This window comes from Alosa pseudoharengus, unplaced genomic scaffold (assembly GCF_046254945.1).
Source record: "Alosa pseudoharengus isolate Yale_2024_CS ecotype anadromous, Long Island Sound unplaced genomic scaffold, YU_APseudo_1.1 YU_APseudo_1.1_scf_3, whole genome shotgun sequence".
Lineage (NCBI taxonomy): Eukaryota > Metazoa > Chordata > Actinopteri > Clupeiformes > Clupeidae > Alosa > Alosa pseudoharengus.
Window position 1 is genome coordinate 17968765 of NW_027468718.1, and position 14671 is coordinate 17983435.

General features: G+C 45.0%; 1 protein-coding gene across 2 annotated transcripts in view; it reads left to right on the forward strand.

Annotated features, from left to right (window-relative positions):
- Positions 1 to 170: 170 nt before the first annotated feature.
- Positions 171 to 14671, forward strand: part of gdap2 (ganglioside induced differentiation associated protein 2) — a 30857-nt gene continuing 16356 nt past the window's right edge. The window contains exons 1-10 of one of the 2 annotated variants that reach the window (XM_076263411.1): positions 171 to 453; positions 1432 to 1666; positions 3479 to 3618; positions 4111 to 4264; positions 5921 to 6009; positions 7690 to 7766; positions 8020 to 8179; positions 11767 to 11799; positions 12893 to 13043; positions 13899 to 13975. In XM_076263411.1, coding sequence (XP_076119526.1) covers positions 1470 to 1666; positions 3479 to 3618; positions 4111 to 4264; positions 5921 to 6009; positions 7690 to 7766; positions 8020 to 8179; positions 11767 to 11799; positions 12893 to 13043; positions 13899 to 13975 — 1078 coding nt within the window. In that variant the 5' untranslated portion in view covers positions 171 to 453; positions 1432 to 1469. The remainder of the gene's footprint in view (positions 454 to 1431; positions 1667 to 3478; positions 3619 to 4110; positions 4265 to 5920; positions 6010 to 7689; positions 7767 to 8019; positions 8180 to 11766; positions 11800 to 12892; positions 13044 to 13898; positions 13976 to 14671) is intronic. The other variant, XM_076263413.1, reaches the window with a different exon arrangement.

Below are 14671 nucleotides of genomic sequence, written 5' to 3' on the forward strand. Positions count from 1 at the left end.
TCTCTCAATTCCGCTGGGTTTGCTTACTTTAAAAGACATTAGTTACATGCCATGATCAAATAATACAATTAAGGCCAATTATCACACAATCTGCAATTGTAGGCAGACTACGTTTAAAATGCAGGGTGCCAAAACATCGGGTGTCCCTAAATTCCAATCCGGAAGTAATGATTTCTGTTTGCTCGTTGTTGTGAATCAGCTGATCAAGAACGCACGCTTAATGACTAACCATAGTAAATGTGACGATGTGTTGATCTTAGCTAACTGCTGACTGTTTGCTAAATCAGGGTTTGCAATGGTTGTGTAAAAGCGGAATATCACGAGATTGCTAACAATGGAGCTATTCGCTTGAGGGAACTGTATCTCTCCGGGATCTTTCAGCATTTGATGTAGCCTAGTTGTCTCTTCTTTGCTAAGACGCTGTTAATCGTACAGCGGTTGAAGGTTGAGCAGGTAGGTATTTTTATATTAGCCTTTTTTACTCGTTTGCAATCTGTTTCCTGTAACTTGCCCTCGCTACATTATGCCTTTGTGTTGATAACTTGGAGGCAATCATTTTCTGTTAGTAAAAGTTGTTCCCTGGTACATAAAGCAACGCGTTATTTGATGACCCATCAGTCTGGGAGTTAGCGCGTTAGAGAGAGGGGGGAGCAATTCACTCAGTGATGCATAAGGCCAAGCAAGGTTCGGGATTCATGCAAACAAGGGTTGGCTAATTTAAATAGTCGATCCAAATCACAGAGAAATGTTCTGCTTGTTGTAGACCCAACGGTGCTACAGGTCATATAATATGTCAAATTGAATTTATCCGGCTGAAAATGAACTTGAACTTAGGTCTGGTCTGTGTTTCATTTTATAGCCAGTAGGCTATGGATTGTATCAATAATTTCATCAGACGATGTAGGATAATGTTTCTTGAAAACAGATAAATTACACACTTCCCTTAGGACTTCTTTGGTAGGCTACTCTCTCAAGGCGCAATATGTCTCTCGATTTTAATCAAATCAAATCGAATCACGTCGCCCTCACGCGAACACAACTAAGTCCTGTCCACTCTGTTAGTTGTTCCTTGACAGCGAACACTTGTGCAGATGGCCAAGTGTTGTAGCCTAGTGCTTGAGAGGTCACATGAAGGATTCGCTCTGTTCATTATTATGCTGATGTATCTTGCTTTCCCCATAATTGCTTTCCAAATGCAGGGAGTGTTTAAAAAGACTTGTGATGTGAAGAATGGAGTCTAAGAATCTAATATCCTTAATGTGGCCAGTTTAGACCACTCATTCCAACCTCGCTGTTTGTGACAGTGATGTTCTGTTCCTATCCAATTGCCCTGATGGTGTGTGTGTGTGTGTGTGTGTGTGTGTGTGTGTGTGTGTGTGTGTGTGCGCGCATGCATGCGTGCCTGTGTGTGCATGCGTATGCTTCACTCAGTATACTGTAGTGCCATATCCACTGGCCCAGGCATAAGAATGGATCCGCTGGGAGCTCGATCTCAGTTTGTGGACATCCAGAGTCTGTCCACCTGGGACCAGCCTGCAGAGGTGAAGGAGGAAGAGGAGGAGTCGGAGGAGACTGACACAACGGACGGCAGCTTGACCAATCAGCAATGGCCCTTTCCTTCGCCTTTCCCCTACCGGGACGACATCAATAGGAAGATTACACTCTTGTGAGTCTCCTCTCTTCTCTTCCCTTATTCTCTTATATTATCTTCTTTTCTACTCTTCTTTTCTCTTCTCATAATTCATCTTCTTTAAGCTCCACCTGAAATATGACCTCTCCCCTTTGAACCCAATACGTGGCTGCTGAGCTCCTGTGGAAGCCTCATACTTTTTGTATAGACTCTCTATCCCTCTCTCTCTCTCTCTCTCTCTCCCTCTCTCTCCCTCTCACTTACACTTACACACACACACACACACTCCCCCACGTGGGTATAAATCCTCTTTGTTGCATGTCCACATGACGGCCTGCCGGGTTCCTGAGTCTGAGACTGGTGGAGGCATTCATAGACGGGCTAACATTCCTGCTGCCGCTTAAAGGGGAAGGCCTCGGCTCATACACAGCAGAAGTAATATTGTTGGAGCTTCATCTCTCTCTCTCTCTCTCTCTCTCTCTCTCTCTCTCTCTCTCTCTCTCTCTCTCTCTCTCTCTCATCCTCTCTCATCCTTGACACCATGTTTACCTCCATTCTCTCTTGTTCTCTCTCGTGTCGTCTTCACACTGCGAAGACCTGTAAAGCAGTGCTGCAGCCAGTGAAGGGTTAAAACTGTGGTTGTGTCCTCTAATAAGCAACGTTCACACGGTCACCAGGCATGGTAACACCTCCAACCCAATGTGGCCTGGCTTGGCCTTTGCTAGTTCCGTAAACGCATATAGGCTAGTTAGCACAAAATAGAATGTACATTCATTTTTTTTACTCCCCATACAGTTAGTATCAGCAGTAAGTGAACATCCTTCCTGTGGGGGGGGGCTCTGTTGGGCTTTGTTTTTCCAGAAACTTCTTGTGTGTGTGTGTGTGTGTGTGTTGGGTGAGATGGTGAATCTGCCACAGGCCTCTACCTTCCCTCTCCCACTTCTGCTCTGGCTACCCTGTGGGGATGTTGCGGCTCGCTGCTTTAGCCACTCTCGAGACTGCTTGAGAAATGGGCCACGGTTGTCACATGATCTCTCCTCTCACTCACACACATGCACACACACGTGTGCACACACACACACATTCAGCACACAGTGTTTTGCGACTTCCTCTCAAGCCCATGCCCTGTAGACAAGGGCAATGTGAGGCTACTTGTTTTTTGGAAGTCATGTCTTATCCAGCATTCATGCCAGTGTAGACTAGCTTAAAGATTAGCAGCTGTTGGTAGTAGATAATAATGCTGATTCTGTGTTGTAGTTGTACAATATTGTGTGTTTTGGTTACAGCTCTTTTTGTTGAATGAAAAATATTAGGTCTGAAATGCTTTTATGAGTATACCATAAACAGCTTGAAGATGTCAAGAAAATCTGCTCAGGTTTCTTGTTTTATGTCGGAGCTAGTTGAACGGCATCCCTGTTGAAACATCTTGTGAAACTGGACGTTGCCCATATCCTGCTCAAACAGGATCTTGATAGACTGAGGCCCTGTGTAATGTCTATATTTGTCTCTGATCTGGAGTAGCTTTTTCACTCTCTGCTCGCCATGGGGGTGATTCACAGGAAATGTTTTTAGACACAGGCTTTTCATCATTGTGTCTGAGTAACAATTACTTTCAAACCAAAGCTTGTTTTATTCTATTTTATGTACAATGTGCGTTCTTTCATGTACATCTCTTATAATTATTAGTAATTATACTGATATGCCCTTTTTGCTTTTCTTTATATAAAGCACATTGAATTGCTTGTGTATGAAATGTGCTATATAAATAAACTTGCTTTAAACTGAAACAGAAAAAGTCATGTAGTTTTGTGTCCTTAAATTGTTGTAATGTTTATCTGTTCCTCATAGCACTGGGGACGTGGCACTCCTGAACTGCACGGCTGTCGTCAACACTACCAACGAGACACTAACGGACAAAAACCCCATCTCCGACAGCATCCACAGACACGCAGGGCCCGATCTCCGAGACGAGCTGCTCAAACTGAAAGGTAGGGGGTGCCACCGAGGTGGTTCTGGTAGGGTTCGGGTAAGTGAACCCACTGAATATTGTTGTTGGCTGGGAGCAATTATGATGTTGTTCACACATTGAGACAAAGAGGTGAAGGTTATTACCTAAAAACTCTGTGGTCGTGTGTGTGTTTTCTGTGTCCTTCCTTCAATGAGTGTGTCGGTATATAAGGGGGACAGAAAAGGAAGTGTGTGCCTCTGTATGAGGGTGTGACCACAGGCCACATATAGAGTGCGTACTGACTTCTGTATGAGCGTATGACCACAGGCCACATATTGAGCGCGTACTGACTTCTGTATACATATATCACATGCTCATTTGCACTTCCTCGTGTGTGTGTGTGTGCGTGTGTGTGTGTGCGTGTGTGTGCGTGTGCGTGTGCGTGTGTGTGCGTGTGCGTGTGCGTGTGCGTGTGCGTGTGCGTGTGCGTGTGTGTGTGTGCGTGTGTGCGCATGTGCGCGTGCTCCTGCAGGATGCCGGACAGGTGAGGCGAAGATGACTGAAGGTTTTAACCTGGCCTCGCGCTTCATCATACACACGGTGGGGCCTAAGTACAAGACCAAGTACCGCACGGCTGCCGAGAGCTCGCTCTACAGCTGCTACAGGAACATCATGCAGCTAGCAAAGTAAGAGCCAATCACATTACCCAGAATAACCTGGGATACGCTGAATGCCCAAACCACACTGAATGCCCAGTTCATTTGTGGTAGAGCAACTACTTCTGAAAAAGAAGGTATTTATTGTGTTGCTTCTATAACAAAAGACAACAGTAGAGAATACATAGGAATAGGTAATAGGAATAATGGGAATTAGATAGGCAATAGTAATAATACTGTAGGAATTACATAGGTAATAGGAATACGTATGAATATTAAAGATATAGATCCTTAGTCATTACAGGACCAACATGCACCTGTAATGCAAGAAAATGGCAAGAATAGAGTGCCTAATCCTCATTTAAAAAACTGGATAAGGGCAGATTAGGGGTCTTTCTGATATTATGGTGTAAAATAGACTAGTCAGCAGGCACTTCACACCATATTCACTATGATACATGGATACTGCAACGGCATTTTTGATCTAATAAAGTCAAGTCAGTCCTCAGTATAACCTTGTATACACCTTTAGTGTTATCCCATGATGTTTCCAGTCTTTGCCCAGATGCTCTGGGTTTACGAGCATGTTTTTAATTTGTGTGCGTGAGTTTTTGGATGAGTGCGTATTTCTGAGTGCATCTGTGTGTGTTTTGTCAAGTGTGTGTGTGTGCGCGCGCCATAGGCAGCACGACCTGCTGATTGGGTGTAATTGAGTTAGCCTGCCTGTGTGCTGGGCTCTTTGGTGCGGTACGAGGCCTCTTTGTCGGACCCTGTTAGCGTGTTAGTGTACCACACCTCCGGCTAATTCACTCAGCAAGGCCTGCCACCGTCTACGGTGCAGCCTACGTCACCGAGAGTGTGAAACCATCTGTCCATCTGTCAAAATTAGACCGTGTGTATGTGAAGATAGTTAATGTGTGTGTTTGCTTCTTAGAGATGTTGTTAGTGTTTGCAGGAAGGTTCATACGTGTGTGTGTGTGTGTGTGTGTGTGTGTGTGTGTGTGTGTGTGTGTGTGTGTGTGTGTGTGTGTGTGTGTGTGTACAGAGATGGTTAATGTGCGTGTGTTTTGCTTCTTAAAGAATGTGTGTATAGTTTGCTTATTTTATGTCTGCGTGTGTGTGGATGACTCTGGCTGGTCTTGGTTTAGGACAGCAGTGAGATGTCTTATTTTTAGTAAGCATATGCCATCACAGTGAAATTGTTAATGTCCCTACTCTTAAGCAAACAGTTTGAACTCGGGCGAACTCGTTTGTATGACACAGTTGTATTTGTATGACACAGTTGAATTACCACTAAAACTGTGACACACCCAACACTTGAAATGATAATCTAGTTCTGTGTGTGTGTGTGTGTGTGTGTGTGTGTGTGTGTGTGTGTGTTTGTGTGTGTGTGTGTGTGTGTGTGTGTGTGTGTGTGTGTGTGTGTGTGTGTGTGTGTGTGTGGGTGTGTGGGTGTGTGGGTGTGTGGGTGTGTGGGTGTGTGGGTGTGTGTGTGTTTGGGTGTCATTCCCAGTTATCGGGCCGTCACTGTATTGATAGCTCCCCTCCACCCTGTGTGTGCGTAGTTGCAAGTCTGTGTGTGTGACTGTGTGCTCCCAGTTATCTGGGTCTGGGTCATATTGACCAAATCTCCTCTTTTCCTCTGTGTGTGTGTGTGTGTGTGTGTGTGTGTGTGTGTAATTGCAGGGAGCAGGCCATGGCATCTGTGGGGCTGTGTGTGGTCAGTACGGTGAAGAGAGGCTATCCACTGGAAGATGCCACACACATTGCGCTCCGTAAGTGACCCTCTATGTTGTTGCTGTCGCAGCCACTGTGTTACACGCACACACTGCTGTTGCACACACTCTAACACACGCTCACAAGGCTCTTATTTAAATGGCACACAGTCAAAAGTCTAGCTAAAACTAATTTAATAATGAAGTAAAATCCATTCGCTAATTGAACACTGTGGACAAGACATACAAGCGCAAACATTGCTGTGAGCTCAATGCTCCCATGTGCCACATGATCGCTTTAGTTCATGCAGGACAGACTTTGCCCTTTGCCTACCTTTTAAATTAAGGCCTCATAATGTCACACAGTCATAGAATCACACACACTCATAGTGCCACACAGTCATAGAATCACACACACTCATAGTGCCACACAGTCATAGAATCACACACACTCGTAGCGTCACACACAGTCATAGTGTTGCACAGTCATAGAATCACACACACTCGTAGCGTCACACACAGTCATAGTGTTGCACAGTCATAGAATCACACACACTCGTAGCGTCACACACAGTCATAGTGTTGCACAGCCATAATGTCGCACCTGTGAAGAGCACATCTCGCATGGTAGTTTCTGAAAGTCACATGGAAATTCTTCTCTATGTGTCCTGTCCACTCATGAGGCATAAAGCTTGTGGATGAGGCAGAGCAGAGAGTGTTCTGTGTAAATCACTGGTGTTTTCGTAGAATAGTTCTAAAGTGCGCACAGCCTTCAGGGCCAAGTGGTGCTTAGGTTCATGTCATCCTATATAAACTTTATGGTATTTAGAACAGGCCTTGAGAGATGAAGAAGATCATTGGAGTTGTGTGATGAGTGAATCCTCCTGGTTAAATCTCAAATTAGTAGGATATCCGTTCCTTGCACCTTGTCTCCACTCTCAAAGCTCTATGACCCTTTACACATTCAAGGAAACTCGAGGAGAGATATTCACGGCTTATCGTGATTGGTCGTTCCTCGCATGCAACTGCGTTGGCCAGTCACGCATGTTTTTTGGATGGAACCCTGGCAGACTGACTGTAAGGGAACCTGTGAAGGCCAAAACAAGAGCCAGCAGACTCCATAGCACTGACTGAGTGAGCTATCAAGTGTTGAGTTATGGAAATGAGGACCACCTGACAAAACATGAAGGGCCATTTTCAGTTGAAATTTGAAAAGTGGGATAAGCAAGACTTTGGCAGTTTTGTCAGTATCGGGATAGATTTCTTTGGAGTTGGACTTTCTCCTTAATTGGGTGGAGTATCTGCAGCTCAGGCCTTGTAGGGCTTTGCAATGATTCTTCCAGACTGAAGTGATTGAGCCTGAAGGAAAATGATAACCCTTTGAGATAAGGAGACATCTGAAAAGTTCTCTCCCTGATTGTTAGATGGTACCCTTCATTAGATATTGCCGAAGTATCTCGCCAAATAAAATAACTGTGTTTTATCGTTCAGATATGACAACAGTACTTATGGTGAAGAAGGAATGCACATTAATGAGGCGGGAATTTCTGTGGGAGAAAGGGTTTGACAGGCTCTTAGGCAACTACATGAACATCAGAAACAAATTGTTGGCCAGCCACTCAAAATAACTAAACATATCTCTTCAGGGGAATGTCTGTGTACTGTCCGCAGTGAACTTGATATCGGTGTGTGTCTGTGTGTGTGTGTGTGTGTGTTTTTTGTGTCTACTCTCTCACGCAGGAACGGTACGGAGGTTTCTGGAGCTTCATGGCCAAAGCATAGAGACAGTGGTGTTTGCAGTGACGGACGTTGAATGGGTATGTGTGTGTGTGTGTGTGTGTGTGTGTGTGTGTGTGTGTGTGTGTGTATGTATGTGTGTTACTGTGTGTGTACTGTACAAACACTACCCCTTTGTGTATACTCACACTCTCCTCTGTAGTGTTTGGAGTGAACTAGGTGTGTGTGTGTGTGTGTGTGAGTGTGTGTGTGTCCATGCTTGCCTGTTGTTATACGAACCCATTTTCTTTACATACATGTCTTTGTTCATATACTTGCATTGTGTGTGTCCAGCCTGTGTACAGAAAGCTTCTGCCCCTCTACTACCCTCGCTCCGTGGCAGAGGAACGGCTCAGCCTCCCCCTGCTCCCCGCCGACATCGGGAACTCGGAGGGCGAGCCGGTGGTGCCCGAGAGGCAGATCCGCATCGCTGAGAAGCCCGGGAGTCTGGAGGGTGAGTTCCCAACACCACAGCCCTCTAGAACAGGAGTGAGTTCCCAACACCACAGCCCTCTAGAACAGGAGTGAGTTCCCAACACCACAGCCCTCTAGAACAAGAGTAAGTTCCCAACAACACAGCCCTCTAGAACAGGAGTGTGAGTTCCCAACACCACAGCCCTCTAGAACAGGAATAAGTTCTCAACACCACATCCCTCTAGAACAGGAGGGTGAGTTCCCAACACCACAGCCCTCTAGAACAGGAGTGAGTTCCCAACACCACAGCCCTCTAGAACAGGAATAAGTTCCCAACACCACATCCCTCTAGAACAGGAGTGTGAGTTCCCAACACCACATCCCTCTAGAACAGGAGTAAGTTCCCAACACCACAGACCTCTACAACAGGGGACCTAGTCCCCAACACCACAGCCCTCTAGAACAGGAGTGTGAGTTCCCAACGACACAGTCCTCTAGAACAGGAGTGTGAGTTCCCAACAACACAGCCCTCTAGAACAAGAGTAAGTTCCCAACACCACAGCCCTCTAGAACAAGAGTAAGTTCCCAACACCACAGCCCTCTAGAACAGGAGTGTGAGCTCCCAACACCACAGCCCTCTAGAACAGGGGTGCTAGTCCCCAACACCACAGCCCTCTAGAACAGAGGTGTATGTTTCCAACTCCACATGCAGATTTGGTGTGTGCCACATGTAGAGCTTTTGTGGAGTGTCTGTTCCATAGTCTGACCAACATCTTAAATTGTTCCCTGTTAAATTTAAATACTATATTGTTTTGTATTTGTATGTCGCTTTGGACAAAAGTGTCTGCCAAATACCATAGCCATAACCATTACCTTAACCATAACCATGTTCCACGCAACATCACTTGGACCTGGTCAAAGGTTTGAGAAAATTGTTTCAAGGTCTCACACAATACCCTTCCACTGCGTGCAATATCCCAAAAATGTGCGCAAACACCCTAAATGGATTTATACCATAGCAATATAGGAGTTGACATGCATTCTAAAATTATATCCAAAACTAAATATGAGGGTGAGTGTGAGTGCGAGCAAGGATCATATGTGTGTGAGTGTGTGTGTGAGTCTGTCTCTGTGTCTGTCTGTGTGTGTGTGTGTGTGTGTGTGTGTTTGTGTTTGTGCATAATATGAATACGTACCTGTGTGTGCATGCACGTGTGCCTGCATGTGCATGCAAATATGCTTTTGTGTGTGTGTGTATGTATGTGAGTGAGCTAGTTTGTGCATAATCTGAATACGTACGTACGCACATGTGTGTGCACGCATCGCCGCCACCACCACCACCACCACCCCTACTCCAGCTCGACCCCAGACACAATGGGCTGTTGTCCATGTTGCACGCTTGTGTGTGGAGACTGTGGCTGTGGAGCTCCAGGGGTCTGTCCAACTCAAACAAATAACGGCCGGCCCGACGCCCAAGCCAAACAAACACAGCCTGACTTTCCCGCTCGACGCTGGATACTCCATCATGGGGTGGCCCCAGGCCTGGGCCGAACACAGCCGCTCATCACCAGTACCCGCCTGGCTGGGCAGCCCTGGGGCCTGGTCATCTTGCAGGGTCGGACACCTGCAGGGAGGGTATGGAGGGGAAAGATGATGACCTGTGATATGGAATAGAAGTGTGTGTGTGTGTGTGTGTGTGCGTGTGTGTGTGTGTTTTTGTGTGTGTGTTACGGGGGGGGGGGGGGGTTAAAAACGGGATGTGCATTTTTAGGCTTTTCCCGCGCTACCATCAAATGCTTGGCCTCTTTAGAAAGCTGAGACCTTGTAGTTTCTTATGGAACCATCAGAATAGCTGTGGGAAGTACTGGCACAGAGTTACAGAGGCTAGAATATGTTTTTTTTTTTTTATTTCTGCCGGATAACAAGCATCTCTGAACTGACCACATTTCAGCCCTCTAGGTAACTTGAGATGACTTAGAAACACAACTGAGCCCTAGCACCAGGTCTTGTGAATGTAGATCAATATATTAGACCATTATTTGCCAAGGTATGCTCATGCGTTTTGTAAAATGCCCTATGGAAACTCCCCATAGGACTTTTGGGTTCCCAAAATACATACTGACAATAAAAGTGTGGCAACCTCATGGTGTAAAAGCATGATCCTGGTCTCAAATGGTCTAAAAAGCAACACTTTGAGGCTTCTTTAGTATATCAGGGGTTGTGATGAATGAATGACTGAATGAATGAATGACTACACAAAATATGGAATAATTACACAAAAGTCTCTAATTTTGCATTTTCTTTGCTGCTTGAAGATGGACTATACATCTGCACAACTAATATTGGATAAAACAACAATTTCAAACAATTTCTATGGATTCCTGTGAATATTTCAGTACCCAATATGCTGCATCTACATATTGCACTGCAGCTACACTGCAGCTAGAAAGTAGGGAAGTACCAGATGGGGAGGAGGGCATTTTTGATCAAATTTAATTGAGACATAGTGAGATTAAATGAGGGAATGAGAGATGAAGATGGGAAAAATGAAGAAAGGAGAGTGAAGGGGTAAAATCAGCATGAGAGAGAGAGAGATAGATGCAGGGGGAAAAGATTGACTGATGAGTGATAGAGTGATGGACAGAAATGAGAGAGTGATGAAGATGGAGGAGAAAGGAGGTGTAGAGTGTTGGTGAACAGAGAGAAGAGCTGATGAACAGAACAGAAGGCTCTGTGATGGAGAGTCCAGCTGTGGTCCTGATGTAACCTACTCACCAGGCAACCGAGTTCCTGCTTCCTATGGACAGATTAGCTGGATGCTAATGAAAGACTTTCAAACACACACACACACACACACACACATATACACACACTAAAGTCTTGTTTGTATTTGAGGAGTGGTCACTGGAGTGTTGCGATGTCTGATCCTCCTCCTGCTATGCCTGCGTTCGTTGCTTTTGTTTATAATGTCTTCTTCTTCTGAGGACTGAATGTTTGACCTGCGGCTTGGCTTCAGAAGTGCTCTGTTTACAGCTTGTTCTTGTGCACAGCGGGACGCTCACCAGCGTCTCGTGTCATTTCTGATGAGGATGATGGTTAGAGTGTGTTTACTGTAGGCTGCCTCTCTGTGTGAGAGGCTGTACAGGAATGGCTTCAATTCAAGTGGTCAAGTTAGGACACAAGTCCTTTGTGCATGCGTGTTTTCACTGAGAGAAAGAGGAAGTGTGTTTCTGTGCACGAGAAGGCTGCATGTGTGTGTGTGTGTGTGTGTGTGTGTGTGTGTGTGTGTGTGTGTGTGTGTGTGTGTGTGTGTGTGTGTGTGTGTGTGTGTGTGTGTGTGTGTGTGTGTGTGTGTGTGTGTGTGTGTGTGTGTGTGTGTGTGTGTGTGTGTGTGTGTGTGTGTGTGTGTGTGTGTGTGTGTGTGTGTGTGTGTGTGTGTGTGTGTGTGTGTGTGTGTGTGTGTGTGTGTGTGTGTGTGTGGTGGAGACTGGAGGAAATGTGTTTCTGTGTGTCCTTTCTGAATGACTTAACCATCCCTAAATGGACACTTGTGAAGCGGACAGCTTGTGAAGTTGAGTTCAGGTGACTCGTGTTCTCTCCCCTCCCCCCCCCCTCTATGCATAGCAGCGCCCAGGCCTGGAGAAACTTCACAGCCTCACGGTCAGTCCTGATGCTACTGTCTCTGCACTGCAAAAAATGAATTCTAACCAAGTGTTATTGATCTTATATTAAGTTTAAAAAATCTATTTGGTATTGTTTTTAGTATGAAAAGACTTACCTAGCGCCCTCTCAAAAGATCATTTTGACTTAATTTAGGAAGACTTTAACTTATTTTAAGGAGTCTTATCAACACAAATTTGCTCAACGCACTGGCAGACACATTTGCTTGTTTTTAGGACAAATTTGCTTAACGCACTGGCAGACAAATTTGCTTGTTTTCAAGATGATGTCTTAAAATAAGTCAAATTTTTTTTTTTTAATTAAGTCAAATGATTTCACAAGAAAGCGCTAGGTAAGTTTCTTTATACTGAAAACAATACCAACTAGTTTTTTTTATCTTGATATAAGATTAATAACACTTGGTTAGATTTTGTTAGATAAGCAGTTTTTGCAGTGTGTGTGTGTGTGTGTGTGTGTGCGTGCACAGAGGTGTTAATTGTGTGCATGCGTGTGCGTTTATTTGTGATGGTTCAGGGTGAACTCCTCACCAATCACTTCCCCAGATGGCTGGCCGCTGTTCAGACGAAGCGTTCTGACCGAGCGAGTGCATCTTAGATGGCTCAGGGGGAAGATGGCCGCTGTTCAGACGAAGCGTTCTGACCGAGCGAGTGCATCTTAGATGGCTCAGGGGGAAGATGGCCGCTGTTCAGACGAAGCGTTCTGACCGAGCGAGTGCATCTTAGATGGCTCAGGGGGAAGATGGCCGCTCAGTCCATTGTTTTTTTTTGTTTTGTTGCGAAGGTTGATGTGGGGGGCGTTGTCATCAAATTTGGAAACAGGATAATCACTCTCAGAAATGTGCGTGCGTGCGACAGATGCATGATTAATTCGTTTTATTTGGTTGTTTCGTTGAGTGTCACCATGCTCGTGAGAGGAACGGTATGAGGCTCATAAGTTCTACTGATATGAGAGTGTGTTTGGGTAGGAGGGTGAGAGAAAGAGATGTGTGTGTATGTATATATATATATGTGTGTGTGTGTGTGTAAGCAAGAAGATATAAATAAATGTGTGTGTATATGTTTGCCCTATTCAGACGATTTGGAGGACGATAGCCTGGAGCTGGACTTGGGGCTTGTGGGGACACACGCGTTTGCACGTATGGAGGGGGACGTGGACAAACAGCGCAAGCTCATCCTGCAAGGCCAGATGTCTGACGTCGCGCAACAGAAACAACACCAGAGAAAGTAACGACTGGCTTCACTTACCTCAATAACTCGTGAACACACACACACACACACACACATTCATCCCCCCTTTCTTATTCTCATTTTCTCAATTACATGCACTTTAATGTATGACCCCACTCACTCATTCACTTAGTCACACACCACCTCACTTATTCACTCTCTTCATTTAAATTACACACACACACTTTGCACTCCCACATTCAGACTTTTAAAATCAATTTTCACAGTAATTTACTCAACAATTTTTTTTTTAAATGTGATGCCTGCTGTGAGGGAGAGGCTGTTGTTCCAACACTGGTACTACTCAATTTATATTCACTTAAATGTATATGATATGGCTGCTTGGTGTCAGTTGGAGAAAATGATTGTGTTACTCTGCCAAATCAAATCAGATAATTTCCTCTTCCTCTGTTATCATGGCATCACTTGCACTCAGTTTCTCATTTGCCCTCTTCACACTTCATGGCACTTTATATGATTCCAAAGTCATCAAAGATATTACATAGTCTATCAACATTATGAAGCAGCCTGAAATTGAATAAGGTTGAATGTAAAACATGTTTATTACATCTCCCCTTTTATTCTCTCTGTCTCTCTCTCTTGCTGTTTCTCTCTCTTTATCTCTCTGGCCATATGTCTCTGTTGCTGTTGTTTATGCATTATAAATTGCATGCATGCATTATATATTATTTTAACATATCTCTCTCTCTCTCTCTCTCTCTCTCTCTCTCTCTCTCTCTCTCTCTCTCTCTCTCTCTCTCTCTCTCTCTCTCTCTCTCTCTCTCTCTCTCTCTCTCTCTCTCTCTCTCTCTCTCTCTCTCTCTCTCTCTCTCTCTCTCTCTCTCTCTATAGTTATAACCGTTGGTTATGCAGGGCGCGAGCAGAGGACTTGTCAGACATAGCAGCACTGAAAGCCTTATACCAGACAGGTTGGTGTTCATCTCAAAGTCATAGCGCATGGTCTTCCTTCAAACAGCTTTGTGGGAGTACTGTAAATAAAGGTTGAAAGACTTGTATGTATTTGCGTGTGTGAAGGTTTTTGATTGTTGGATGTGTGTATTTTTAAGGACAGGGTTTACTGGGGTTCTGTCAGAAGCACACATCTACACACTTCAGCTTTTTGAAAGTTCCAGCTTTTTGAGAGTTAAAGAAGATGTTGGAATTTTGTGTGTGTCTGTGTGCATGTGCTTTGTTTTTGTGTGAATGTGTGTTTTGAGGACAAAGGCTAGCCCAGTTTTGTTAGAGGCAAAGTGTTGCAGCTGGCTCGTCTGCTGTGCCCAGCAACTCGCTGTGTGACCCTCTCCAATTTGTTTGTCACATCTTCCTGGATGCTAACGCTAGACCCTCCACATGTCCCCACGGTCATCCCTCTCGGCTAATAACAACCAGCTCAGATTTCAACACGCCACACTGCATGACACACACATTTACCAAACAACCCCCCAGCCGCAAGTATAGGATTCTACTCTAGGTCATCTCTGGGATTCAGTCTCATACCAGGTTAAACCTCAATAACATGTTTGGCTGTTTGTGAGAAAGAGCAGGCCGTGAACAGCTGCCTTGACTACTTGACAAAAGTGTTATGTGCAAGGTTGGCCTACAGGGGGCAGACTTGTCTCTGGTGC